The following is a 27,109-nucleotide window of genomic DNA, read 5'->3' on the forward strand; positions in this document are numbered from 1 at the left end:
ATGTACATCCCCATAGCAATTGTTTTATTAGTGGAAAAAGAAAATAACCACAAGTACACATTTTTTCTACCTTTATTGAATGAAATAGACAGGTTTCTGTATCCTTACTATTAACAGCTTGGAAAATATAAAAGACAGAATTAAGACCATGCTACATGTGTATTATGCTAAATGCCTACAGGTTATTTGTTATTATTACAACAATATGATTTTTAAGTACATAGGTATACAATCTGTACAAATGTTACCAGGTTCACAGTTAAGAGTGTGTTACAAAAAGCTGGGGAGGACTGAAGGTGGGCCGGCGCCCTAACCAGATGAATTACATTAAGCAGCAAGAGCAATAGTCTTTTTTTTTTTTTTTTTTTTTTTTTATTCTGTCTTTTTTTCAAACTTTTATTTTACATAAAGCAAGTACTATGGATGTGACACACCCATACTATAGTAAAGTTAAGTGAAGCAGTCTACACATCCTCCATCTTTCTCTCATTTGGTCGTACAGCTTATTGAAACGCCTGCAGAGCTGCTGGTGTCAACCACCACATGGACATCTAGAGATTACAGGAGCAGTCAAGGTTTGCTTCACATGATGTCAGAATGAGCGACAATGCAGGTTTGCCAAATTTGGTTGGAAGTTAATTAAAAGAAAGAAAGAAAGAAAGAAATACCAGTATAACCCATAACAAAATATTTGGTATGGCTGTCAAATTGGGTCCAAGCAATGTTTTAGACATTTCTCTATCCCAAACACATCTTCCACACTCCCAACATACAAGCAAAACTGACAAATCTCAATATAATTTTCCATAAGTGTTGACTTCGGAACTTAAGTTAAATTTTATGGGTGAATCAAGATGAGCGTCTGTATAGGAGCTGAGGAATTTAATTGGATGCAACTGATGTCTCATCCTGTGAGCAACCAAAGGACCATGACTCCCTAAATGATCCTAATTCAATTTGGCTTTTAAATTAAGAGCAAAAGGAGCGTCTATTTTTATCTGGTACCATGCAATGTCTGCGCCGTTTAATTTCCCATCTGATCAGTGTTTGTGCGGTCTACGTCCTCCCTGGTGCCAGTTTAATGAACCTGAGCTATCATGCAGGGTGAAAAACACATTATAGTGCAGGTTTAGCATCAAATATATGAACTGTGTAGGTTATTCTGAACAAAGAGCATTTTCAAACGTTATCACCCCTATTACAGCATAAATATGAAGTCACACACATAAGTGAGAATAACACCACTGCAATTAGTAAGAAGTGTGTAGTATTCATATTAGGCAACAGAGGGCGCTGAGATACTTTCTTTCTATCCAGTTATACAATACAAGGTAGTGACCAAGCTGTTAAACCTAATGAAATTACTACACACCAGCAATACATGAGTTGAAAGTTAATTCAAAAGCCATGTCCTCTAAACATTGTGCACATGACATGCTGCGTTTAAGTCACATGCATGTGCATATGTTGTATAACTCATTCAGTGGCAAAACATACGGGATACATAGCCTTTGCACGTCACTGTTTACTAAATACCTCTCCAACATGATCACATGAGGGTGGGATAATAGCGTTTTATTATATCTTCACATGAAATTCAAAGACATACTTGAGCAACAACGCGTTTTCACAGTAAATCAAGTGATATTTTTCTTATCTACACGAAGAATAACGGGTGCAGTGGAGAGTGAGGAAAAACACAGTGGGACAAGAGAAAGTGTCACAAGTCAAACATGGTGTGCTTCTGTAAAATAACATCATACTCCCTGTCCTCCTGTCACAGTAAGTTAATGTTTGCAGTGTTTACGACACACTGTCACTGGAATCATATCTGTACCATAGCTTAGTTATAATCTACAGAATCCTGAAATAATCTTTGAAACTGACTATTAGGGCTGTGATACGCTGGGCAACTTTTCAGGCAACACCCAACAGATAATGTTCTCAATATCTGACATTTTCACATGGATTTTCAGGCAACCTCCCTTTGCCCGGATAAACTTTACCGTGTATTTTACTGCTTCTCACTTTCAATTGTTTGCTTTGATTGCCCTTAAAATATTGCCTAGTGCATCACAGCTTCCATATGGACATTTAGAAGATGCAACAAATTCCATAAAATAAGAAATAGTAAAAAATAAAACAAAAAAGACTTGAGGCTAGGAGTGAATAAAAGAATACTTAAGATATAAATACAATATACAAGACAACAGTCCTCCATCTCCTCACCTGCACACACACTGTCTCACTCTCACTAATATTCACATACAGCCACTTGCATACACACACACACACACACACACACACACACGCATGCACACACATACACATACACACATGCACAAAAACACAGCCTCTCAACCAGGATGCAGACTCTTTCCAATGTAACAAGGGCAATGGAAGGTCATTGAGACACTGAACGTACATCACAGGAGACGATGAATATACATCACACTGATTGCAAGCCAGATGCTTCTGGGACACAGGACTGTGATGAGATGTGTCTGAGTGTGTGTGCATGTGTGTGTGTTTGTGTGCGTGTGTGTGTATGTGAGTGTAAGTGCAGGGTGGTTGGTGTAGCTTTGCCCCTGGTGGCGTGGATATGAAGGAGGGACGTCACTATTCTGTGACTGGGCTGTTCCTGCAGGACAGGGGTGGGGTGCAGGGGATGGGGTGGGAGAGGAGGGTGTGGCTGTTGCTCAGTCTCTGGGCAGGGTGGCGCAGAGCCCAGTCTCAGTGTGTTGCCACAGAGCAGCCTCTCTCTCTCTCTTTCTCTCTCTCAAGCTCACTCTCCCTCATCACTCATGTCCTGGTCCAGACATTTTGTCTCCCAGGCATCAGTCGTGTATCTTCAACTACAGGAGAAAGACAAAAAAAAAAAAAAAAAAAAAAAAAAAAAACAGAGATTAAGAACACGATGTGACCGTACCCTTCCATGTTTGAAAACAAGATGTTATGTAAGGTGAAGCAAAATGCTATACATGCTATTTAAATAATAATAATAATAATAATAATAATAATAAAACAATAACACTTCATACTTTGATTTCTACTTAAATCTAAATGACAGTTGTGCAATAAATGTAAGGGATAAAAACTGATAACCACATCTCCCTTCACACCTCAGTTTTCATAATTGTAGCTGCTGGTTCTCTATATTCCTTTTTGTTTTTTTTCCAACCTCCTCCTTCTGTTTGCCCCATTATGCCTTTGCCTCTCCAGGTTTGTTTATATGACTCAGCATACACCAAAGTGTGGGAGAGGGCTGCTGCACCACTGCTGCTGTCAGGCTGCTGTAACTCACTAAGCTCCCTCCTGCTCCCCTCTCCTTCCTCTGCTACAGAGCAGCATTACCACTTATTAAATGTTAAAACTCAACTACACCCAGTTCCTTCCTCCTCTCACCATCAGTTGTATCAAAAAGCATCCAGTCCGAACATGTTATAAACGACATAGTATAATAAAATTTTGAGACAATGTGACTAAAATATATTTGCAAATAAAAAAAATGCTGGACTGTAAAGATTATAAATCTAATTTAATCATGAGACAAAATACAACAAAAGCTCTGTGAAACACCGTAATTAAATCTAACAAATGTGCGCTCTGACATGGTTTCTTGACTCCATACTGAGCCTCTGATAGAAGGAGAGAAGGAGGAGGGAGAGGAGGAATCATAATCAGTCTTTCAGCACAAGTTCATCTTCCCCTCACACACCGCTTCCCTTTAAGACCCCAGCCTACTAAGCAGGGGTCAACGGCGGCATTCCTGCTTTGATATCAAAGGTCCCCTGGTTACTTGTAGCCCGAACAAAAGCTTTTTCATCTGGTCAGTGGGCAAATCCCCTCCCCTACCCGCTAATAAAAGTAGGGCCCATTGATGTTTTAAAAAAGCCACCATGAGAAGATTGCGCGATAGGCCAACAAAGGAATTTCGAAAATAACAACCCTTTTTCATCTTACACTGTTCCATCACTATTTCAAAGATACTAAAAGACTGAAGAGAACTTACAGAGAAAAGAAGAAAAAATGAAAATATTAGATTTTCTGGTGGGCAGAATTTGGATTCTTGGGCATTTAGTAGTGTCAACTTGCAAGCATTTATCAACATAAAAAGATCATAGTCTCACCTGCTCATGATGCTGCTGTGATTTGTGTGGAGACAGGTTCAATCTCCTTCACTGCCTCCTCAATCACTTCGATCACCTGTGCCATCACTTCTGCACATTTCCCCGACGCTGCTTTCTCTGTCTCTGCTGGACTGGCAGCTGCCCCTTGGCTGGGAGCAGCAACATCTGTTGAAGCTATCGTTTGAGGCTCTTCGTACAGTGTAGGGAGACTGTCTGACAATGGCTTCTGACTTGAAGGGCTATCACCTTTCTTGGGGGATTTGGCTGCTGGCATAGAGTTAATGGGACCATTGCTGTCAAACTCCACCAGAGCCTCTTCTTCCACTGCTTGATCTTCAACCACCTGCGCCATATGTAGGACCACCTGGACTGGCATGTGGATTGTTTTCTCTTTTTTCTCCTCTATAGGAGCCTCAGCCTTGGTTACCTCTGATGAATCAGTTGCTGGCACAACTTTCTGAGTCACTGTGTCTTCTTTGCTCTGTTCCTTCTTAACATCTTCAAGCTCTCCGCCTGTTTCGCTTTCTAACATTTCTACTACTTCTTCCACTATAACAGTCTCTTCACTTGCTGTTACCTCCACAGCTTGCTTAAGTCCCTTTTTTGGTTTCTCCTTCTCTGCAGGGTCATCAAGGCCCTCTATGAATTCTACTGGAATTGCATCAATGACCTGGATGGCAGCATGGAGAGTTTTGCGTGACTTTGGTGACTTTGGTGGTGCGGGTGCTTCACAGGTGACAACAACAGGAGCTTCAGTGATAACAGGCTTCTCTGTTTCTATCTCAATCTCTTCTTCTTTTTTTGCCACAGCCTGGACTGGCCCTGGGATGATGGTTGTGGGGCTGGGAGGCCTTCTGAGTTCAGGCTTGGGTTCTGACATTTTATTCATGGCAGTCTGAATGACAGCCTGGGCAATGACCATGCTCTGTTCCTCAATGTCATTAACCTGCTCCACCATGCCGATGCTACTGTCCACTGCTGTCACCTTTATGATTGGCTGCACTTGGCCTGGTAGACCAATAACAGGCTCTGAAATTGAGGCTTTTCCCATTACCATTTCCTCTTTTGGGCCGGCAAGAATCACTGTTTCGTTGACAGTGGCAACCTCTTCAGGCAGCACTACAGCAATGCCTGGTTCAGTGGCCTTCATGATAGTGTTATTTGTGGTGTCAGACAGGGTGGAAGTCATCTCATGGGACACAGCATGAGCCATCTCAGGTACTGGTATATTATTTCCAATGGCACGAAACTGTTTCATGTGTATTTCGGTTTCCTTGATTTCCACAGCTGGTTGAGTGACTTCTGCGGTTTCAGTATAGACAGCTGCTTCAATGGTTGGTATGATGGGATTCATCAGTATAGATTTAGGAGAGTTTGCCCTCACCTCAGGGGGCTGCACAATTTCAGATTCCTCCACAACAGTGCTGACAACTGCAGCGACCTCAATTTGAGGTTCATGGTCCCTACTGGCAAACTGAACTTCAGGAATTTCATTCACTATAGTTTGAACGGGAGCCTCAAGCTTAGTGATTTCTACTTGGTGCACTTGAGCCTCAAGGACAGGGTCTTCTGTAACGATGGCATTTTCAATTTTTGAAGGTTTCTCCTCAACTACAACTTCTGCACATAGAGCATCACTGATCACAGACATACACTCTGAAATGGGCATGACGGGCTTTTCAAGAGCCAATTTTGCAATCTCCTTGGTCCCTAGGCCAGTACAGATGGCCATGGCCTCAGCACAAATGTGTGGTTCCAGGATTCTATTCACCTTGGTCTCAGCATGCTCAACCTGTGGTTCATGCTCGATTTTGGCTGTGGCGGTCTCAGCTGGTACATCTTGAGATATCACAGATGTCTCGTAAGGAATTTCGGCGACCTGCTCCACCACACCCTCCCGAATCATTGCTGTGTTCTCTGAATGGGGACCCTGAGGAACAGGGGTGGTTTCAGCAGATGGAGCTGGGACCACAGGCTTCACTTCAGCTGTGGACAGTCTTCGTCCCCTGCGCCCCCTGTCCAGAGCTGCGGCGGACTGCATGGCCTGGTCCTCAATATCGTCCTCTGCAATGGTGGTGTCAGCAGACTTTGGCGTGGCAGCGTTTTCTGCCTCTTCTGGGATGTCACTCAGCTGATCATGTTGGTCACTAACATCTTCTACATTGGCTGGGATCCAAGAAGGGGACCTCTCTTCAGCAGACACAGTAGTCTGGACTATTGCTGGTGTTTCTGGTTGCTCTTGTTCTTGTTCAACTGGCTCAACATCATATTCTGAGAGAGGAACAACAGCTGGAGTGTCAGAGTCTTCCTCGGCTGGGACCACTTCAGGGGAGGGTGGTTTTTCAATTTTCTTCTTCCTGCGTCCAGGGAAGAATTTTCTCAATGAGAACGAGGACTCCTCTTTTGGGACTTCACTGTCTGATAGGACTTGCTCTGAGCTCTCTTCTGTCTTCTCCTCAACTTTGGCCTTATTCTTTACCATAAGTCGTTTCAGTGTGTCCCAGGCAGACTCTCTCTCAGGAGGGCTGCTTAATGGTTCAGGTGAAGAAACCACCTCACCTTCAGTCTCAGCTTCTTGGGAAGTAACAACAGCTAGGGCCTCCGCAGTATTGCTCTTTTGCTCTCCCTCTACCGTTGGTGGTTCGTCAATCTTGGTTTCATCATCGTCAGAGTCAGAGGTCCTCCTAGTCCTCTTTTTGGTGCCACCCATGCACATCAAAGCCTCCCAGGAAACAGAGGTGTCCATTTTCTTTTTGGATTCCTCAGTGCTGCTCGCCAGTTTCTCAGTATTTTCAGTGTTTGGCTCTTCCTCAGTGGGCTTATCCTTATCCTTAGCCTCCTCCTCACTGCACTTATCTACAAAGACAGCACTCTCAGTAGAAGATAGGGTGGCTGAATTCACTGGTTTGTCACCTGTGGCTTCATCTTCACTCTCAGAAGACTTCTTCACATGCTTCTTGGGAGTCACCAGTTTCTTGAAGGATGACCAGGCAGTAATGCCCTCTTTCTTCTTTTCTCCATCAGAGGTAACTTCTCCTTCAGCCTCTTGGCTAGGTTCAGGCTGGCTTACCTCCACCGCAACAACATGGTCCCCTGAATCCTCTGGAGACGAGGCCCCAGCGTCAGGTTTAGGAACCTCTGTTGACTCAGCGGAAGACTGAAATTGCTCAGCTGCCTGCTCTCCACTTTCAGTCAGCTTGGTCTCACCATCTCTCTTGCTCTTTTGTTTCTTGGTGGAGAGCTTCTTCAGGCCTGCCCCAGTGAAAAGCTTCTTCAAGGGGCTTCCTTGGACCTTTGTCCTCTCCTGTGATGACAGAAGCTCAGCCTCAGAGCTCACCTCTGCTGGAGCTTTTTCTTCCTCGGCAGAAACTTCTTCTCCCCCTTCCTCTGGTTTGGCCTCATCTGTAGTATCAGCTTCAGGAGCTGGGATTTCCACAGCAGCCTCAGGCTCTGTGGAAAGATCTTTTTTTGCCTCTTCAGAAGTAACAGTTGGTGGCTCCTCCTTTGCCTCTTGCTCTACATCAACCTTCTTCTCCTCTTCTTTTACAGCCTCAGTAGTCTCCTCCGCCTTAGGTGTCTCCTCTTCAACAGCTGATTCCTCGTCTTTGGGCTTCTTGATGCTAGACTTCTTTCGCAGGTTAGAGAAGAGTGATGCAACTGTGAAGAATTTCCTGAAGGTGGACTGTGGGACCTCCTGGGGTGGTGGGCTGGACTCAGATTCCTTCTCACCTCCCTCCTTCTTGGCTTCTTCATCAACAGTTTCAGCTGCAGTGCCTTCTGGTGGGACTTCAGTGGTTGCAGCCTCGTCAGTATCTTTAGCTGCCTCGGAAGTGGACGCCTCTTTAGCAGTCTCAGAAGTGGAGGCCTCCTTAGCCGTTTCAGAGGTGGAGGCCTCCTTAGCAGTCTCAGAAGTGGAAGCCTCCTTTGCAGTCTCGGAAGTGGAAGCCTCTTTTGCAGTTTCAGAAGTTGAAGCCTCCTTAGCAGTCTCAGAAGTGGAAGCTTCCTTTGCACTCTCAGAAGTGGAAGCCTCCTTATCAGCCTCAGAAGTGGAGGTTTCCTTGGCATCCTCGGCAGTGGAGGTCTCCTTTGCAGCCTCGGAAGTGGAGGTCTCTTTAGCTGCCTCGGAAGTGGAGGTCTCCTTAGCAGTCTCGGTAGTGGAGGTCTCCTTATCGGACTCAATAGTGGATGTCTCCTTAGGAGCCTCAGAAGTAGAAGCCTCCTCAACAGCCTCGGAAGTGGAAGCCTCCTTATCAGCCTCGGCAGTGGATGCCTCCTTAGCAGCCTCGGCAGTGGATGCCTCCTTAGCAGCCTCGGCAGTGGATGTCTCCTTAGCAGCCTCAGAAGTGGACGTCTCCTTAGTAGCCTCAGAAGTGGATGTCTCCTTAGCAGTCTCAGTAGTGGATGTCTCCTTGGCAGACTCGGTAGTGGATGTCTCTGTTTCACCCACCTTTTCTTCAGCTGAGACCTCGGCTATGGGTGCCTCCTCCTTAGCATCTTTAGCTGTGTCAGCCCCACTGACCTCTTCTTCCTTATCTTTTACTGTTATTAGTTTCACAGGCTCCTTCTCATCACCCTTGTCTTTCTTCAGTGTGAACCTAAAGCCCACAAAACGAAAGATCTTCTTGAAGCCAACTTCACTGCTCTGTCTGACTGGTTTCTCCTCCTCTTTCTTCTCCTCAGTAGTGGAGACCTCAATGGCATCAGGAGACTCTTTTTCCACTTTCTCTCCATTCACCTGAGGAGTGACTTCATCTTGGATGGTGTCCATGGTCTCAGGAGCCTCTTCCTTCTGAGCAACGGACACACCGTCTGGCTGGCCGACTGAAATGACAGGGAAAGAAAAAAAATCTCAGATTTTAAGTTTTCCTAAACTGAAAAATAAGAATATACCCACAATATACACATACAATGTTTTCACCACTCTCTGATCACTTCACTTCCAACCCACAACCCATTGATATCTGGAAATCAATGTTATCGTTGCAATATGACATGCTGTTCCAAAATATATGTTGTTGTGACTGAAATGATAGAGAAAGTGAAAAGTTGCAGGAGAATTTCCTTATGCACAGATTTGGAGCAGTGTCATTTGAAAACAAACAAACAAACTTTAGCACAATCAATGCAAAATACTCTGTGACAAGTAATTTTTTTACTAATTTCTCATTGCCATTTGAAGATAATCAGCTGAAGAAAAGTAACGACTAAAATGCTGACCCTTTGACTTGATGTAATCACACAGGTGACTTAATTGCAATCAGATTGCAATTTCCTAAAGTTACTCGTTTTCAACATAGACATGCAAGTTTAGGAATAAACACAAATAAAAATGACCTCTACAGGAAGCTTCACAGAAAATGTTGTACAACAACAGCTATTTTATTGACAATTTGTGGACTACAAAAGCAAAGGGTGACCAAAACCACAACAAAAGCTCACAACAACTTAGTTTAACTTGTTTCCATGGCTAAGCTCCATCAATTCATCCATGATTATAAGTACGTTTGTTGGAAGTTACACTAATTAAATACTGATAGCTGGGAGAGAAAAAACAAGAACAATATTCATACACATAATACACAAACACACAGATACATATGATGCCTGAAATTCCTGGCATGTCTATCTGTGTTTTGACAGAAGGGGTTGGGAGGGTGGGGGTGGGCGGAGTTACAATGAAATTCCAGTGTCTTTAGGGTTTTTTTTCCCTTACATCTCACTACTGACAGGAAAAGCTCACATTTGGTACCCTGGGAGTCTCAAAACAAATTCCAGCATTTTTAATGCCTAGATATTAGGTTACCTGGATACATGCACAGGCACACACACACACACGCTTTTTAAACCATGCGCACATGCTCATATGCTGTGGGAACGCCCCTCTTTTCTTTGCTTCTGTCAATCACAAGCACAGCATGCAAATATGCACACACACACACACACACACACACACACACACACACACAAATACACACACAGACCACCACCACCACCATCCTCAACCCACAGACATTAACACAAACACCAAGACTCCAAGAAAAGAGTACAACACATTTTTAAATTAGGCACTATTCTAAACATCATGACACATGACCAAAAAAATAAATAAATAAATAAAATAAAGGCAGTTGATCACAGTCCCTTTTGTCCTTTTTTATCTGCAAAATAACCTGTCAAAATTGTGTTCCATTCATAAATAAATTTCTATATCTGTGAAAGATGTTGCCTCACACAAAAACATAAGACTGTGTGCCATAATCTGTCCACATCCTTTTGCTTAATTATAGACATGAACCTTGACTCGGTAACCAAGCATTCCTAAAATGTTATGGCTTTGAAAAGAAGAAGAACCCTGTCTTATTCATGGGTTAAAACAACATGCCCATCCAATAACAAAAACACTGCCCAAAAAAACAAACATTTCTAAATTTGCACAGTAAAGTGCAGTTCTTTCATACATTGTCATTGCCAGCGAGGGCACGCCCATATCTTATGTATAGATTCAACAAAAGGAATGTGAACTATGCTGTGTAATTCAAGTTTGGGTGAATTATTTTAGGATGTTCTAAACATAAACTGGAGTTAAATGCCAGGGCACCTCAGAAAAGAATGTGTGTTTGTTTTTCAGATCAAAAGTGTCTGTGCTGTGCCAATCCAAGTTTCTAACAATATAGGCTCCTACCCCTCCTCAATATAAGTCCCAATCCCCTTGACCCAAATTCCACCACAGCAGGATGGATGAGGATCCACCCCCCTTTCCCAAGGCACACACATATGCAAACACAATAGCCCTCCAGCCCTCTCAGGCCTCAGAAATAAAGGAGGGGGTGGCTAACTTTCCTATTATCTATAAACATGAAGGTGCAGAGGAAGTTTGAAAATCTGCAAGGAGTAAAATCTCAAAGCTCCTAAATCTAAAAAAAAAAAAAAAAGTCACCTTCATTACAGTTGCATCATTTGGCTTTTTGTAGAATAGGGTGCAAATTGTAAAACAATGGCTAAATTGATGCATTTGTGTGTGTGTGTGTGTGTGTGTGTGTGTGTGTATAATGGAGAGACGGAGAGAGGGTAGCTGTTACACTGTCAAACCACACTGTTGTTAAGCAAACAAGCCAAGGCAGGAAGAACCACAGAGATCACACATAAAAACAAACATAAGCGAGTGGCCAACCATCTAATATGAAACCTATGCTCCAAACCGTTTGACAGACAACACAACTCAGCCAGCAGCAAATCAGTGTTAATGTTTGTAATTACATCAGTTCCCCATATGGATATACAAAGCTGTTTCCAGTGAGGCTCATCAAAACTGTAAGTGGGTGCAGGGGCGTCAAACTGTTAGTGGACTGGGCCAGACAAGGCCATGTGTATCTACATGGATAATAAAACAGGAACCATGTTGATTTAACAGAGCACCGGCATCTCCCCTATCTTTTTGATCTTTGTTTTCCGGCCAAACTTTTTTTTTTTTTTTTTTTTTTTAACAGGCACACAACTGTGAACTCCTCTAGTTTGGTTTGACTTGGCTGGGTGGTGGGCAGAGGGCTAGGGGGAGGGGGCAGGGGTCTCAAGGGGTGAGAGTAAATGGTGTGTACGTGTGTGTATGTGTGTGTTGGTGCAAGACGGTTGGTGCGTGAAGAGGCGGGGGGTGTTTTGAATAACGACTGTACCAGGAGGAATGTGTGTGTGAGGGTTGAGGAGGGGACAGTAAAGAGATGAAGGGCTCGGGGGGGGGCTGCCCTGGGGCCGAGGTTCTAACTCAAAGGGTGTTACAGATCTCTGACACACACACACACACACACACACACACACACATTCATAGTTTAAATGCTTGTCTCTGCTGGAGGCAGGCTTTGTTTGTGTGAGTGTGGTAAGGTGATGCTCTCCTATTAAATAGAATCTCTGCAGCTAAAATGCAATTGTGGCAAATCCATCTTTACCCCAGTGTCTGCAGCGGGACGGGGAACCTGATAGGGTTTCTGTTGTGGTTGGCACAGAGATGTGGCTTGTGAGAGTACTACTATGTATTTGTTGTTGGTGGTGGTGATGTTGGGGGGGATTACTGGGGTCTTGGGTAGCTTGTGGATATGAAGAACGGGGGCAGGGGCCGAGTCGTAGCTGGAAGACTGAATGGCAGCCATTCTTACTAGACAGTATTTACAAATGCTGCAGCCCAAACGTATGCAAATCCTTGTTATAATCACTCTAGTCTGGAGCACAAACCATGCTAAACAAAAGAAGTCAGTTAAAAAAAAGAGGGCAGCATGAGTGAGTACCCCCTCCCCATGCCCCCTTCACCCCCCAGGAAGATCATGTTGGGACCAACAGCCCCTCTCTCTAGCTGCCCCCTCTGTGTGAAAGGTGTGGCCACACTGTCTCCATGCAAGCGCCCCTAGACGTCACCAGTCAGGAGCCTGTGGCACTAAGAGCCACTGTTCCACCATTTGCATCTTCTGTTATCACCTCAACATCCACCAAAAAGTTTGTGACTGCCTCCTGCACCAGTTCAGTGCACATGACAGAAAACACAAATGTTTATCTATTAATATATGTGTTTTGGCATTTCATTATCCAATATCTGTGAGGTCACCCATAAAGCAAAACAACCCAGCCCTGCTCCATTTAAACCATCACTCTGAGTTATGTGGCCCGGAGAAGAATCGGTCTTGGCATGTAATTAATTCCATACGCCCCTTTCTCCTCCCTCCCTATCCTCTGTGCCTAAGCTGAATAACTCCATTGGGAATTAGGATCCCACTTAATCTAATTGAAATACTTCACATGAGGGGACATGTGGAGGAGGCCCGGATGGAGACATGGGCTAAAAACAGCCTTTGAAAACATTTCTCCAAATACATCTTCATATATATCTATCTCACAGCTGTCACTGTGTGAAATTCTTTTCCCACCAAGAAGTTGTATGGGTACAGAGTTTAGAGAAGTCAGCAGTCGGATTGGGTGAAAAGCCGGTAAGGTGTTTGCTTGGAGATGAAAAACTTTCTACTTAAGGTCTGCTGGGAAAGGAGGATGCCTCTAAGGGATCCTGGCACTTAATTTTGCTTACCTCATAAAGGCAGTGGTGATAACACCATAACAATGAATGGAGTGAAAAACCCCTACAATGGCACACTGTTAATCTACTTTCAAATAGGATTTAGAAAACACAATTAAACCATTTCTGTATGAACTAAAGGGGATGAAAACAGGGAAATTGATACTTAATTCACTTTTTAAATAGTGGATCTCTGCAGAGTTGCAACACTGACCAAAGCGAAATCATCTCCGGCTCAAATCACTTGCCCATGCCAAGACAACTTCAATCCTAAACGCTAACCACACCCTCAGGACAACAATGCCTTTGGCTGCACTCAGGGAGAAACCACTACTTTGATGCTCAAGATATACTGAGTAAATTACAAGAAGACATGCACCAAATATCAATTATTCTCCTCCAAGTAAATAAAACTTAACTGATGTGTCTTATTATAAAGACCACAAGCATCGGTGGCAAATTGGAATGAATCTTTTAATGAAAGTTAACTCTAAATCCTTTAATTGCAATAAGTTAGGTCTGACCAGAATCATTGTGCTTACCTGTTAGAGTAATTGTTCCAAGCATTGGTAAAACTCCCAAATTCCTTGCTCCAATTTTTTTTTTTTACAAAAATATAATATCAAAAATAGATCCTAAAAAAATATTTTCGAAATATTCTCCAGTTATTTTTTTTTTTTTTTTATGGCTTCACTTCTCCGCCTGCCCGCTCAGTAAAATATCTTGGGTCTGCTTCTCTAAAGCGGTTCCCTCCTTCACTTGTAGACTCCGTCTGAGGGCTGAGGCGGTGTGCGTGTGTCTCTCTCCTAGCGCTTCTCGGTCGGTATGAGCAGAAAAATGGGCTACACACACATTTCAACAGACTGGACCACCCCTGCCTCCCTCTTCCTCCCACCTCCTCGCCTTTCTTCAGCTGTTCTGAATGAGCCACCCCCACCCCCTCCTCCTTCCCCCTCCTTCCTTATCCGCTGACCCTCCCTCCGACCACTCTCCTCTCCTTCAAGCGCCTGTCCGGGATGACTGGAGCTCATCATGTGATCTTTCAGGGAAGCAACCTTGCTTGTCTCACCCGTCTCACCCCCCTCCCTTTCCCCTTCCCCAACCATTGTGTGTGTTCAAACCCCATGTAACCCCCCCACTTCCCCAAACGAGACCCTACCCCCACCCTGTACTGAAACACTCTCTGGCTTGGGGTGTAGGGTGGTTCTACGGTCTCCCCTCTCCTGCGCTAATACCCATGTGTCCTCAAAAGACAGTTTAGAAAAGCAACTGCAAAACGGCCCAGCACCCCCACCCCCACCTCAATCCCCCCTCTTTTCTCTGCACTCCATCTCCCAGGAGACTACAGGGATCTCCCCTGCATCTCATGGCTCATGTCACTAGTCATGCACAGGAATGTTGACATAGGCAAAGTAGAGAAGAAAAAAAAAAAACGCAAGAATACAGCTTTTTTCAGCATTTTTTGGACACCTAGCTCTTAACTATATTAATTTCTAATGGAAGATTCCTGATGTTGACTTTTTGAAGCGGAACCAGAGAGAACAATGGCATGGCAAGGTGGCACTGCATCCCAACCTCTGAAAACATGGCCTTGTTTGAGGCAAAAGTTCAACCCATGAAAGGGGGTGCCCACAAGTTGCCGCCTGCCCCCCCTGTGAATGTTAATAGGCCCTTCTCAATTAAGTCAATACAGACACATTTAATTCAGCTTTTGTCTGATGTGGGAGGAGAGAGACTTGGAGGAATGCAGATAAATCCTCAGGTAAATACCAGCATAATCAGATCTGTCACACTTCAGCATTGTCCCTGGGGAATGTGTGAATTCCATCAGGAATGCTCCCAAATGGGTGATAACAGCAGTAATCAAGTGCTGTCTGAAAGCCCCCCGTCCCACAGTGTGTATGTGTGTGTTTCAAGAAGAAGGCACGGTGTTCACATGGGGGGGAAATACACTGATAACATCTCTATTAACCTAATGAAGTAACAGTGCTGGTAATTCGCTGCACAGAACGACCCAAGCAACGCCATTTTTGAGTCACGTTGCTTCTGATTCTACCTGGTCCCTCATTTTTTTACGGGTCATGCAAACATACAAGGTTATTATTAAGTTCACACAAACATAAAAGGTTATTAAGAGCCGTAAATAAAGCCAAGGCAAGTATCAAAGCAGCTGAGGATTCGCTGTGGGGCAAAACGTTAGGTCAAGCGGGAAGAGGGGGTTGAACTTTCAGCTTAATTAAAAACAAATTATCTTATTTTGCGCTCATCCCACGCCGCTTCCTGTGTGTTTTCTTCAGATTCACTGAATTGAAAGAGACATGAATACCAAGGTCTACAGCCATGAATGGAAAGCTTCATGGTTCCCATCGGGGCTTGGGGGGGGGAAGGGAAGAAGACACTGTCTCTATCATAAATCCCTGCCTGGTGGGATAATTTTTGTTTTTCAGGAAGACATTCCCAGAGGATTACAAAAATGAACTTTTATAGCATTCAGGAGAAATGCTTGTTTTATTCAACCAAAATCGCAAATCAGAATGTACACAGCAATCTGTTCCTATTGCTGAGTACATAAAGTACTTTGACGATATCGTGAAAGACCCTCTCAATTCCTTACAGTCATTCCCTAAAAATGCGAGCATGACACGCAAGTGAGGCTTTCGGTTTTTTGCAGTGACTAAGTTGTTTGATTTCTTTTTTTCTTTTTTTTTTCAGAGAACAGACAGTGCTTGTACCATGCAGCACCACTACGACCATGTCATTATGCTGAGTGGACAGTGAGTCAGACGGAGGGGAAATTGGACTTTGATGAGAATACCTCTGTTGGGTCGGTCCACCTCTTCCTCTCACCCCAGTGCTTCCTTCATATGAGTCATCCGTACAGTCGCATTCCTGGACTTCCATACATACTGAACCATCTTAATTCAGGCACACACACACACACACACACACACACATCACTTCAGGCCACACTGAGCAGCATGGGAGATATTATCATAAAGACTCCATATGGCTTATATCGCTATTCAGCGTAAAGTTGACAGACTGATTATGTCTGCCTTTTCCTTCTTGTGCCGGGTCAGTGCTAATTTCACCAAAATTTCATCACGCTGCCCTCACAACATTCAATGAATGGGTGCGTATTTTTGTAATTAAATTGCAATTATGTTAAGTTGCAATAACACAGAGCCCAGACAGACACTGGGGGTGACGCCCCACTTGAGAAAACGTGCCTGTATTCAGGAATGTTTGAGGAGGGGTCTCGAATGCAAGGGGGGGAGTGGGGCCAGGGGGGGTTCCTGGGTGGAGCAGCTTTGTAGCCTGTAAAGAAGTGAATGACATCATCGGACTTGATAGAGAAAAAAAAAAAGAAAAGAAAAGAAAAGAAAAAAAAATCACCCCCTACTCTGAGAATTCCAAGAACTGGATAGGATGATGTTGAAATAATTGGAGGAAAAGGGAAACGAGGGCTCTGACTGTGTGTGTGTGCGAGTGTGTGAAACTGCCCCGGATCAGAAAAAAATTTCACTCGATTCCTCTCTGCTTTCTTCTGCGCTTTCCCCCCCCTCCTTCTGTCTCAGCACCTTTCGCGCTTTCTTTGTCTTTATCTCCCCAATCCACACTCACAGTTTTCTTTAATCCCTCTCCCTCTCCAGCACTTTCCCCTTCTCCTCTCTTTTCTGTCCTCTTGAGGCCCCGTCCCACCCCCCACCCCCCCGTGCATGTGTGCGTGTGGGCCGGAGGGATGGATAAGAATGTCGGACAGGAAACTCTCTCAAACCTTGACATCACCATTTCCTCTTCCTCTCGCGTGTTTCCTAGAGTTACACTCCGTACCCTACTGCACACAATCTGTTCTGCAATTATTCCCACTATTCACCCCTCCTTACTGAGTCTGAGTGTATCTCTGAGTGTTTCACATACAAGTTACATGTGTCATTAGATGAACATTACGTGGCAGTGACGTCTTGTGACTTTGGGCAAATAATAACAATCTCTTATCCAAGGAGGGTTGAATCGAGGGCAGCTGGCCTTGGTTGTAGATCCTTGAAGACGTTTCACCTCTCATCCAAGAGGCTTCTTCAGTTCTGACGGGCTTCTGAAGATTCAACACCCCATGGATAACCAAGACGCGGATGACTGAGAGTCTTCACAGACAACAACCTCTTGCTTTACTTTTCTGTAAAAAAGGGGTGGATAATATGAATGACTTCCAGCATGGATAAAGAGGGTGTTGGCTCTGTAAAAATCACCATTTTCTGGCCCCAAAATTCTCAACAATTAAATCTGGGATCAAATATTTATGCTTATTATTGGTGCCAGAAGTCCTGCTGGCAAGGACTTCAACTTTTTCTAAGGGCGAGGCTCGTCCAAGTTTTAACAGCAAGCCTTTGCCCACCAGCATATTAGTCGCTCATGTCAGATGCACTATTGCCTGTTGTGCCAAATGAATATGAGCAAATCTGATTTAGGTGAAGGATGGCATTTCTTCCGGAGGGGTTCATTTAACCAACTTTTTTTTTTTTTTTTAAATATCTTAAACTTATCTCTGTTTTTCCTCTGCATTCCTAAAATATTTGCACAAGCGGTATGGCCCACTTGGCAGTATCAGTGACCGTTTCTGTTGTTGTTCTGCGCTCTCTTGTCCTCCAAGACAAACTGGAAGGCGTGCAAGCCCTCTTTCTGAAGCGTGAAAAAGGTTTTGTAAATGGTCCACGTTTACAAATGTATATGAAGGTCAGAAGAGGTGTGAACAGGATTTGTCTGCTCACCTGCAAACAGGCCTGTCTGATGGACGACGGATGTGATCGTTGTGTGTTTTGATCTAAAGAAATGCGTGTTTCGATCATTTGAGGGTGTATATTCAAAGGCAGCAGCCTTGCCATAACCCAAATTTGGCTTCAGTGCATCAAATAGTCAAAAGATGTTGGAGATGCGAAGACAGGCCTCGGCCAAATCTGTTTCACACACACCCTGAAAGTGGCTTACCTTGCCTGTGAGCTGTGGGGATGGAGGGGTGTGCAAAACTCTCCATTCCCTCTTCAAGGCCCTTTCTGCTTCAGCCAAACGACTCCCACTCATTACCCAGCTGCACTTCATGAGAACTTGCCAAAAAACCCTCCCTTTTTCCTCACAACTCCTCTTATCCCACTACACTCTTCCTCACCGCCCATCAATCTGGCTCACCTCTGTCTCATGCGAGGCCCTGCTTACCATTATAATTTGGCAAAGATCCCTTAACTTGTAGTCGAGCCGCCCTCCAAAAAAACAAGTTCATCTTAGCAAAGTCATTTAGTCTCAAGTTAATCTTGAAATGAATGAAGCTGTTTCCAATGCAGATGCACTGGAAACCTTGAGGCAGAGTAGGGCAGACAAGTTGACAAAATTCTTGGCGCAAGTTGATGTGCATTGGAAACAAGAGAAATAATCCCAAATAATCTCAACTCATTGGCCATTTGTTGGTTTTAAAGCCACAGTGTTGGACAAAATGACTTAAACAAATGGATACGTTTTGCAGTGTAACAGGGGCCATAATGCTATTAAACGGAGGAGGAGGAGGAGGAGGAGGAGGAGGAGTGGTACAGTCACATTCCTGGTCCATTCTCTCAATCCTCCATATGCCTGGGGGAGGTTAGAGGTTGAAGAGGGAGATTAGGTTCCCTGATGCCGGGAAAGATGAGACAGCCGCGCCTGGGGAGACAAAGAGGTCCTAGGGGGTCTGAGAACCTCGGTGGGAAGCTACAACGACTTCGACATCATTACTGTAACTTCAGGCCCTGATCACCTCGGACACTGTTTGGTTAAACACTTTGGCATGAGTCCTCTACAAGCTATGCGCCCTGTGTTTTGGATGTGGTGTAATTCGGGGCGCTCCAGACTGAACCGACCTCAACTTCAGTGGAGTGTCATCCTCCACTTGCCTGACCGCTGAAATTTCCTGAGAAAAAGGGCCAAACATGATGAAAAAGACGTAAACAACAGATGTCAAAACAGAGAAGATAGAGGACAAGTTGATTTTAGTCATTTGGTTGTACGATGAATCAATTCAACACCACCATGAAATAGTTAGCAGGACCTGGAGGTATCCAGCTTTTGGTTTTGTTGGCCTACTTCACAGATGAGAGGGGACTGTGCCCCTGATGTCCGCTGCTGCTGGAAAAGCACCCGTTTGAAAGTTACAAATCATGATCACAATTTTAGCACGGCAGCAAGAATGTTGTGAGGCTCTTTGTGCCATGGACTTCCTCTGTTTGGTGACAAGAAGGACTCATGGGTGCACTTTGCATTTGAGAAGGGAAAAAAAATGCTAACATGACATTAAACATTTGGTATATATGATTTCTAATATAGCGCTGCATTCTAATAGAGCTCTCCTATCCTCACTTGCCTTGAGGCGGTCCCTTCATAACAAATGACTACATAAGATATCCTGCCCAGATGATTGTAATTGAACTACTGGCTGCTACATGATGATGGATCTCATAGGACTGAGGGGTTTTAAAGCACTCAAATATCAAACTCAGCCTCGCTAACAGCTTCCTCTGGGATCACTTCCCGTCTATACGACCAATCAATCAGTCTCACTCTCAGGTTATTGGATGCAGTGTCTGTGCACATTCAAACCAACAACAATACAAGTCCCTACTGCAATAGGACAACAAAGTGCACCGAGAACATCTTGAGTGGAAATACTGAGTGTAATGAGTTTCGTCATCTGGCATGTAAAAGGAATATGGGCAAAACACCAAAAGGAAAGAGCACATGGCTGGGTTGCATTACAGTGCAGTGCAAAGCCACACTGGCAATGTTGGACACAGCTTAAGTGCAGGGAGCAGCCCCTTCCACACGCCTGATGGAACATACACACATACATACAACCTGCTTAAAAATCCAGGTCATAAAGTTTTACACCTGCAACAAATAAAGACGTACAAGACCAGGTCAAAACCTTGTAAATGGCTGGACTGTGTGCGGTCAGCATCCACAATTGTTAGTAGCAGCGCAGCTACATTAAAAAAGTGGATATTTTGAGCGTGATTCCTTGAACAGAGGCTTCACTGGACAGTAGTTTTCAAACCGTGATTATTGATACAGTTAAACAGTGCTCAACTTGACTTTACCCTATTCACCTTTTTTTTGGTTTTCCATCGGGCATGACCTGCAGTCAATGAGTGAAACCACTGTAAATGCCCCCTGAGGACATTTTGAAAGAACAACAAGCGGGGAAACTCCAACACTTGTAGGGCTAAAGTTTCATCTCAAAACAAAAACAGAGAAACATGCAAATCATTTCAGTCACACCTGGGTCAAACTGCATTTGTAAATAATTCTCTTACATCTTAACATACTTGCTTGCAGTGCTATCGAGTGAAATTTGCCACATAGTGCGGTTCATTAAGGGATAGATGGCGAGTACTATTTTAAAATCCATGCACTAAACCCTCCCTGAGATTGAACACGTATCTTTCAGATGTGAGCACATACTGCAGTCGTCCTCACTAATATGGTGAAGCCGACTCACATGATCTGATGAAGCAAAGACAAATATTTTGTTGCAAACACTGTTTGATCAAGGTCAGACAGAATGAGTTGAACACACTCACAACCACACAGTCAGCATTCTCTCTCTCTCTCTCTCTCTCTCCATCCTCACATAAAACTGCATCTGTCCTCTTCTGCAGCTTGCCAGCCATCTGGAAGGGACCGGCGATGCTCCAGCCAGTGAATTAGATCAGCTATGATGTCATTCTCTGGGCTCCCACTGCACCTCTGCACCTACACCACCGAAAGCAGCCAGGCAGTCACACAGACACACATGTGCATCCAAACACACACATGCACACAGGCATGTGCATGCACACGGCTCACTCCCTTTGATCAAACTCACAGTTACTGATGGGATCAACACCTCAGATCAGCATGTTTCATTTTGAGAAAAGTTAATTCATGAGATGATCTGATTTTGGAGGGATGGTGCCTCTTTGAGCTCTGTTCCAGCATTTAAATTGAATATACTTATTGGCCTAGGAGGGGTGCTATGAATGAAGCTGCAAATGAGTGGAATTGCCAAAATTCAGGGCGGTTTTGAGTCAACTGGGAAAATAGTGGAATAAGTACATAACTTAGCAGTACGGAGGGTGAGAACCATAAAGACGCAACCATAAAATGATGTGCTTCTTCCATGTGTTTGTCAGCTGTCTTCAGCCCTTAGGATTTTGATTAAAGCAGCTTTGTATTTGTATATTTTCTTGACTAAACTGGTCTGATTTTGATGAAATTTGAAGGGAAGAGGCGTCTTGTCACTGACTGTCTCAAGGGGTGTCTGCATCATTCATGGCACTGCCATGTTTCACTTCCCCACTGCATCCTTCTCTCTCTTTTTCCTCGTCTATTTTTACTCCTCCCCATCTCTCTCTCTCTGCCCCTGTCTCGCTCTTCTGTATAGTGGTATTTTAGCTCTCATGTAATATTTATTCAGTTCCTTTCTGTCTAATAACCTGGTATAAACTCAGCATTCCCAAGCCTAAGGGCTCAGGTTTGGGCTTTCTTGGCCCATTTTGGGCTCCTAGCAGGTTAAAACAAATGTGAAGAATTATTTGTAAAAACAATTTGACCCATGTGTGCGTCTATATTTTATTCATATCTGACGACCTCCAAAGATTGAATCACACAGTGTGTAGTGAGGTCAGTCTCAACAGGAATGGAATGAAACTGGCCCAATGCACACTTCCTCTTTCCCTTCCTTTGTCCCGGTCTTTCTGTTTCCCCCTGAGGCTGAATGGCACAAGGAACTGTAGTCCAATCAAATACCATGTAACTGTAGAACAAACACAAGCACTTTGAGTACAACAACAATTTGATCTTAGATTCAGCAGTTTTGGATTGGATTACTTTTAATTACCAGGATTAATGTCCAGCATTTGCAGGATTTAACCAATAACCCACATAAGAGTATGACAGTGTCCATATCCCATTTCAAGGCTCAGCGACCTGAAATGAACCAGCAGCCTCTGGGTTTGTATTCAGAGAGTTTTTCAGGAAAGAGCAGTGGAAAAGAAACCCCAGAGTACACACTGGACTTCAATTCTGTTTTAATGCTTTTTGCTTTTCAGCACTTGAATCTGTTGAATGTCCACTGGTTATATGGATGATTCAAGCTGGTATGTGATTATGTTTGGAGTGTGTTGTTTTACCAGTGGGCTGGTCCGGCAACTGTAAATACTCTGGTGTACCTGATATGGAGATTGTGTTTGCGTTTGTTCACATCTGTCTTTGATGTATGGCCTGCCCTTTGTTGTTTTTCGTTGTTATCAGAGAGACTCCTCTTCTCTTCCTGGCTCCCACAATGCATCGTCTTTATGCAGTGTCTTTATCAGGCTCCGCTGAAGGCGCAGCGATGCTGGGATGCGTAACCCCTCCATAACTTCCACTGCCCTATCTTCCCTCTCTTCTATTGTATACCTACCTCCCTTCCTTCCACTCTCTTGCACGGCTTTAGTCCGCGGCCTTGAATGTCTTTCACAACTTGTGTTCTCTGATAAGCATCCTGTTTTTCACCGCAAACTAAGACAGGTAAGGTCTTGTTTGTTGCTTGTTCCATTCTGACATGGAAGGGGGAATATGATTGGAAATAAATAAAGAAATGCTGCATTCTGGAGAAGAGACAGGTTGCGACTTTTACTTTTCATTTTCCCTGATATTGAGTATCACGCTATATTTATACTTCAGTAGGATTCATGTTGTTAGTCTTGCAACGAGGCAATGCAAACATGAGGATCTTTCTGCATCAGCATCATCATTAAGAGGAAAGACATTTACAGCTGACCAATGTGTTTATCTTATTTTCCATCTGCAAGCAGCCAGTCATGTCTATGCATTGTCTAAAAATGAAATGCAAGCTATTAGCGCAGGTAACCTATGCATAACTATTTGGGCGCAATACCCATAAAGCCCTACTGTGTGCAGACCCACTTACACATGCACAGCAGAAATAACTCTGACCTTATGTGCAAAAATAAATACACTAGCCAGCAACAGACATGATCGATAATACAATAAACATACAGACTGACAGACAGAGAAATAAGCGTGAAGTGTTTAAACTGGCTTCCTAAACAGTCCAAATGCAGTTATTATTCACAACACAGCTACGGTTGCTTTCTTTTTCATTCTGTGTCCTGCTTTGTGGTTCTCCAGGGGGGTATACTGTATATTATCATGGGTAAAACAAATATTTATGTGAAACAGATCAGTTGAAGCAGGTGAAAACCGTGATCCTTTGTTGATTTCAGCTGTTACATTCACATCATTCATAAAGGGAAGATGGTGGAGAAGGGGAGGAGCCAAGTTAACATATTTTTGATGCGTAGATCAATGAGATTTTTTTTTTTTCGAAAAAAATTATGCCATTTTCTGCAGCCAGTGTTTATGCAGATCATTTTAACATGATACTGATACTGTATCGCCCTAACTGTGACACAAAAAGACTTTAAAGATTTGCACACCTGAGACAACATGCAACACATTCCAATGCAATCCTGTCAACTTTTAACATTTAACTTCTGAGCAATGATCAACCTTTGTGGACTAGACATGGAATCTTGCATTTTTATGGGATTTTTTTTTTTGTTTGTTTTGTTTGAATATTTGTCCGTGTGTCTTTGTTGCTTCAGAAATGTACTACCACTTTTTTTTTTTACCAAAGTAAAGAAATGGTTCAGGGTACATGACAGCAGCGGTTTCTGTGGCTGCAGATTCCTTTCGGGCCAACAGAAGTTCACAAAATCTAAGCATTCCTGAAAAGTTAAATATGTGACATTGACCTGCTCCTCTCTCATGTATGTTTCAACAGAACTAATTAACATCCAGTACATCTCCATAGGAGCAACTGAATTACTCCCCACTGTTCTGCAACCCAACTCATACGCTCTGTATCTCTGTCTCTAAAGAGAGTGTAGGGTTTCTCTATAGCTGGACAGCAGAGCTTCATTAAATAGGTTATTAAATGGGTTATTTGACAGAGCGGCATGTGACATATCTCCTGTTTTAAGTAGTATAAGGTTACTCCTTCCCCTGGGCCACAGCGTCTTATGAAGTGGCGCAGGTTGGTTTGTGCAGGGCCCAGGTCATGGCCTGCTAAATATTTAGGGAGGGAGTACACGCCCCTGCAGCCCTCCCAGATGGAGGGAGGCCCGTTAGAAACCACAAAGAAAATAAGCAGACACATGCATGGAGATAGGAGGCAGCCTGAGGAGATGGACAGGCAGACTGGTGCATGTTAAAGCCAATTTATTTGCCACTTTATGTCACTGAATAATGATAATTTGAAATATTGATTTCGAAATGACACCTTCTCATGTCCCCAGAGTGTCTCCCACTGGGCCACAGACAGTCCCAGTCTGTCTATTCTGATACTTTCTGTGTGATTTTGTTCCCAGTTTTCTGTGATCTTTGCTGTTTCCTGGCACCCCGATACACTCAGGCTGGATGGGTACACGTTTGTGGAGCTCAAACCATAAAATTTACATGCAAAGAACTCAACAGCAACAGCTCTTTCCAAAAACAATGACATGGATACCTAAAATAATCTACATCTCTTTGTGGTGAAGGGGTTCGTCAGAAACTATTTCCTGCCAAAGAACACCGGCAAACTTTAACTATCTGCCCTGAAAGAGGTTCACAGACAGGTTGCTAGCGTTCTTCCATAGGAAATAATCCTCAATAAAACGTTTCACATTAAAATCTTCAATGCATATCCATCCAGGCCCATTTTATTGTAGTGATGAGAGACAGTGGAGGTTGCAGAAAACTGGAAACTTCACCAAATCGCACAGAAACTATACGGATGGATAAACTGCACAAGGTTAGGTTAAAAATGTCTTTTCTTGTATTTTGATTGGACTGCACCATTTTTGAGAAAAATCTTTTTGATCACTTCATCACTTTGCCATGAGTCAACTAATACTGATGTTGGTGGGTTTCATATTTTTATGAAAAAGCTGACTTGGGCTGTCCACTAAAGCACTGGCAAGTCCTGCAGTAAACTAAATAAAAAGTGGACACACGGAGGTAAAACTACTATTTTTCTTCTTGCTGTGCAGTGTCAAGCCTTTGCCAGAAACACGGTGTGTGTTAGTTGAACATCAAACCCAAAGCAATATCTTTGAGGCTGAAATTCGAATATGAAACATGAATTCAAAACACAGGGGATGTGCTGTGAGGTGAAAATGTTTTGGCATCAGTTATGAAATGCAGCATCACACAAAGATTACATACCAGTGTCCTAAAATGGGTGTATTATGACTGGGATGACGTCAGCATCCAATCTCTTAATGGAATGAGTGATAGCAGGACACAAGTGTGTATGAGAGAGAGAGTATGCCAGGTATGTGAGTGTGTGTGTGGTTACTTTGTGAAAAACCCAAGAAGGTGTTCCTTTTGTGTTGACAGAGAGATTAGCTCAGGATCAAGCGGATCTTGCAGAGCAATGCAGACATCTGCAGACCACAGAACACACACACACACACACACACACACACACACACTGAAAATGACCCCACACAAACAAGCTCACCTTCTGCCGCTGCTGAAGAAACAGAAGAAAATCCCAGACACAAACACACACAAGCGGTGTCATTACTGATCTCACAGACAAAAACAACAGCACACAAAATCCCACACACTGTCAATAAACAAGGACTTTTCTAGTGCACACACACACACACACACACACACACACACATACACGCACATACACACACCTTCTGCCAGAGTGTTGTCCTCTGAGTGTCCATTTAAACTGGTCATGCTGGAGATCTGTCCGTTCTTCTGCAGAGGCTGTGGGAGAGACGGAGGAACAATGTGAGGCAAGGGTTAAATTTCTTAAAAGAATTTAGAGCTACACGATTTAATAGCATTAGCATCCACAGGGACGCATAAGGCTTCAGTGTTTTGCTCTTGGCTTGCACCTCAAGGCATTTTGGCACCATCAAAGATGTCTGAACCTGTGACCTAACCACTTCAAGACCACAATGCCCCTTCCCTTAACTTAAAAAGTAATGACTCCCATTAGTTGTCATCACTTACAAACACATGCTTTTGAACTGTTTTCCAAAAACATGAACAAGCTAATAAATGGCTTTTTTCTGAGTTGACCCATTTTATGATCAACAGTTCAGGCTGCCAGAGGCGGTTAGCTCCTTACACGGTGTGTGTGGTGCCACTGCGCCACATAGCCCATAAATAATTCTTTTATCAGGTAGTAAAATTTATTTAGAACTGACAAAAACAACATGGCAAGGACCAAAAATGGTTAAAGTTTCACATCATTAAAATCTTTTTTTTTAACTTTTATTTGCTTTTTCTCTTTATTCACCTTAAATTCAAGTATCACTGCAAACTCTAAAAGCAACTAGACGAAGATACAAGAGACAAAAATGCTTTTAAGATCTCTATAAACTACCTATCGAGTACCACAGACACACAGTTTCTACAGATACACCGTGGATGAAGTGGATAAAATAAAAAGTCAGATCACTGCAAATCCACACTGTAAGTCCCGATAGGAATAATACGTCGAAGTGATTTTTCATGGCCATACTAGCTGCATGCTAACAAGCTGTGAACAAACAGCCCAACTCGCTGCACTCTTATCAGTGGATCTGGGTCCCGACAGAGGCTTTTTGGGTAGAGACCTACTGACAGAGGTACAATGCGGCCAGGCCAGGTCTTTTGTCTCGTCTGGGCCGAGGGGGGAACCAGAGCCTCCCCACAGAGCCGCTAATCTAACTAATGGACAACTCAGGCTTCATTCCCAGTGGCTGAAGTTCCTCCAGGAAAGCCCTGAAAACCGACACCACAGAGGAGACACTGCTTTGGAGAGACAGGAGGGATGTAAGGGATGGGGGGTGGAGTGGTTACTGGCTATCAG

The 27,109-nt window shown here is 43.6% G+C and overlaps 1 protein-coding gene across 2 annotated transcripts in view; it reads right to left on the reverse strand.

Annotated features, from left to right (window-relative positions):
• Positions 1-56: 56 nt before the first annotated feature.
• The window catches only part of akap12b (A kinase (PRKA) anchor protein 12b), a 51,441-nt gene continuing 24,388 nt past the window's right edge, over positions 57-27,109 (reverse strand). The window contains exons 2-4 of one of the 2 annotated variants that reach the window (XM_030046652.1): positions 25,941-26,016; positions 4,131-8,951; positions 57-2,855 (exon numbers count right to left, since the gene is read on the reverse strand). In XM_030046652.1, the coding sequence (XP_029902512.1) occupies positions 4,135-8,951; positions 25,941-26,016 (4,893 nt within the window). In that variant the 3' untranslated portion in view covers positions 57-2,855; positions 4,131-4,134. Of the gene's footprint in view, positions 2,856-4,130; positions 8,952-13,724; positions 13,989-25,940; positions 26,017-27,109 lie in introns of those variants that run through there. The other variant, XM_030046653.1, reaches the window with a different exon arrangement.

This window comes from Myripristis murdjan, chromosome 24, assembly GCF_902150065.1.
Source record: "Myripristis murdjan chromosome 24, fMyrMur1.1, whole genome shotgun sequence".
Taxonomy (NCBI): Eukaryota; Metazoa; Chordata; class Actinopteri; order Holocentriformes; family Holocentridae; genus Myripristis; species Myripristis murdjan.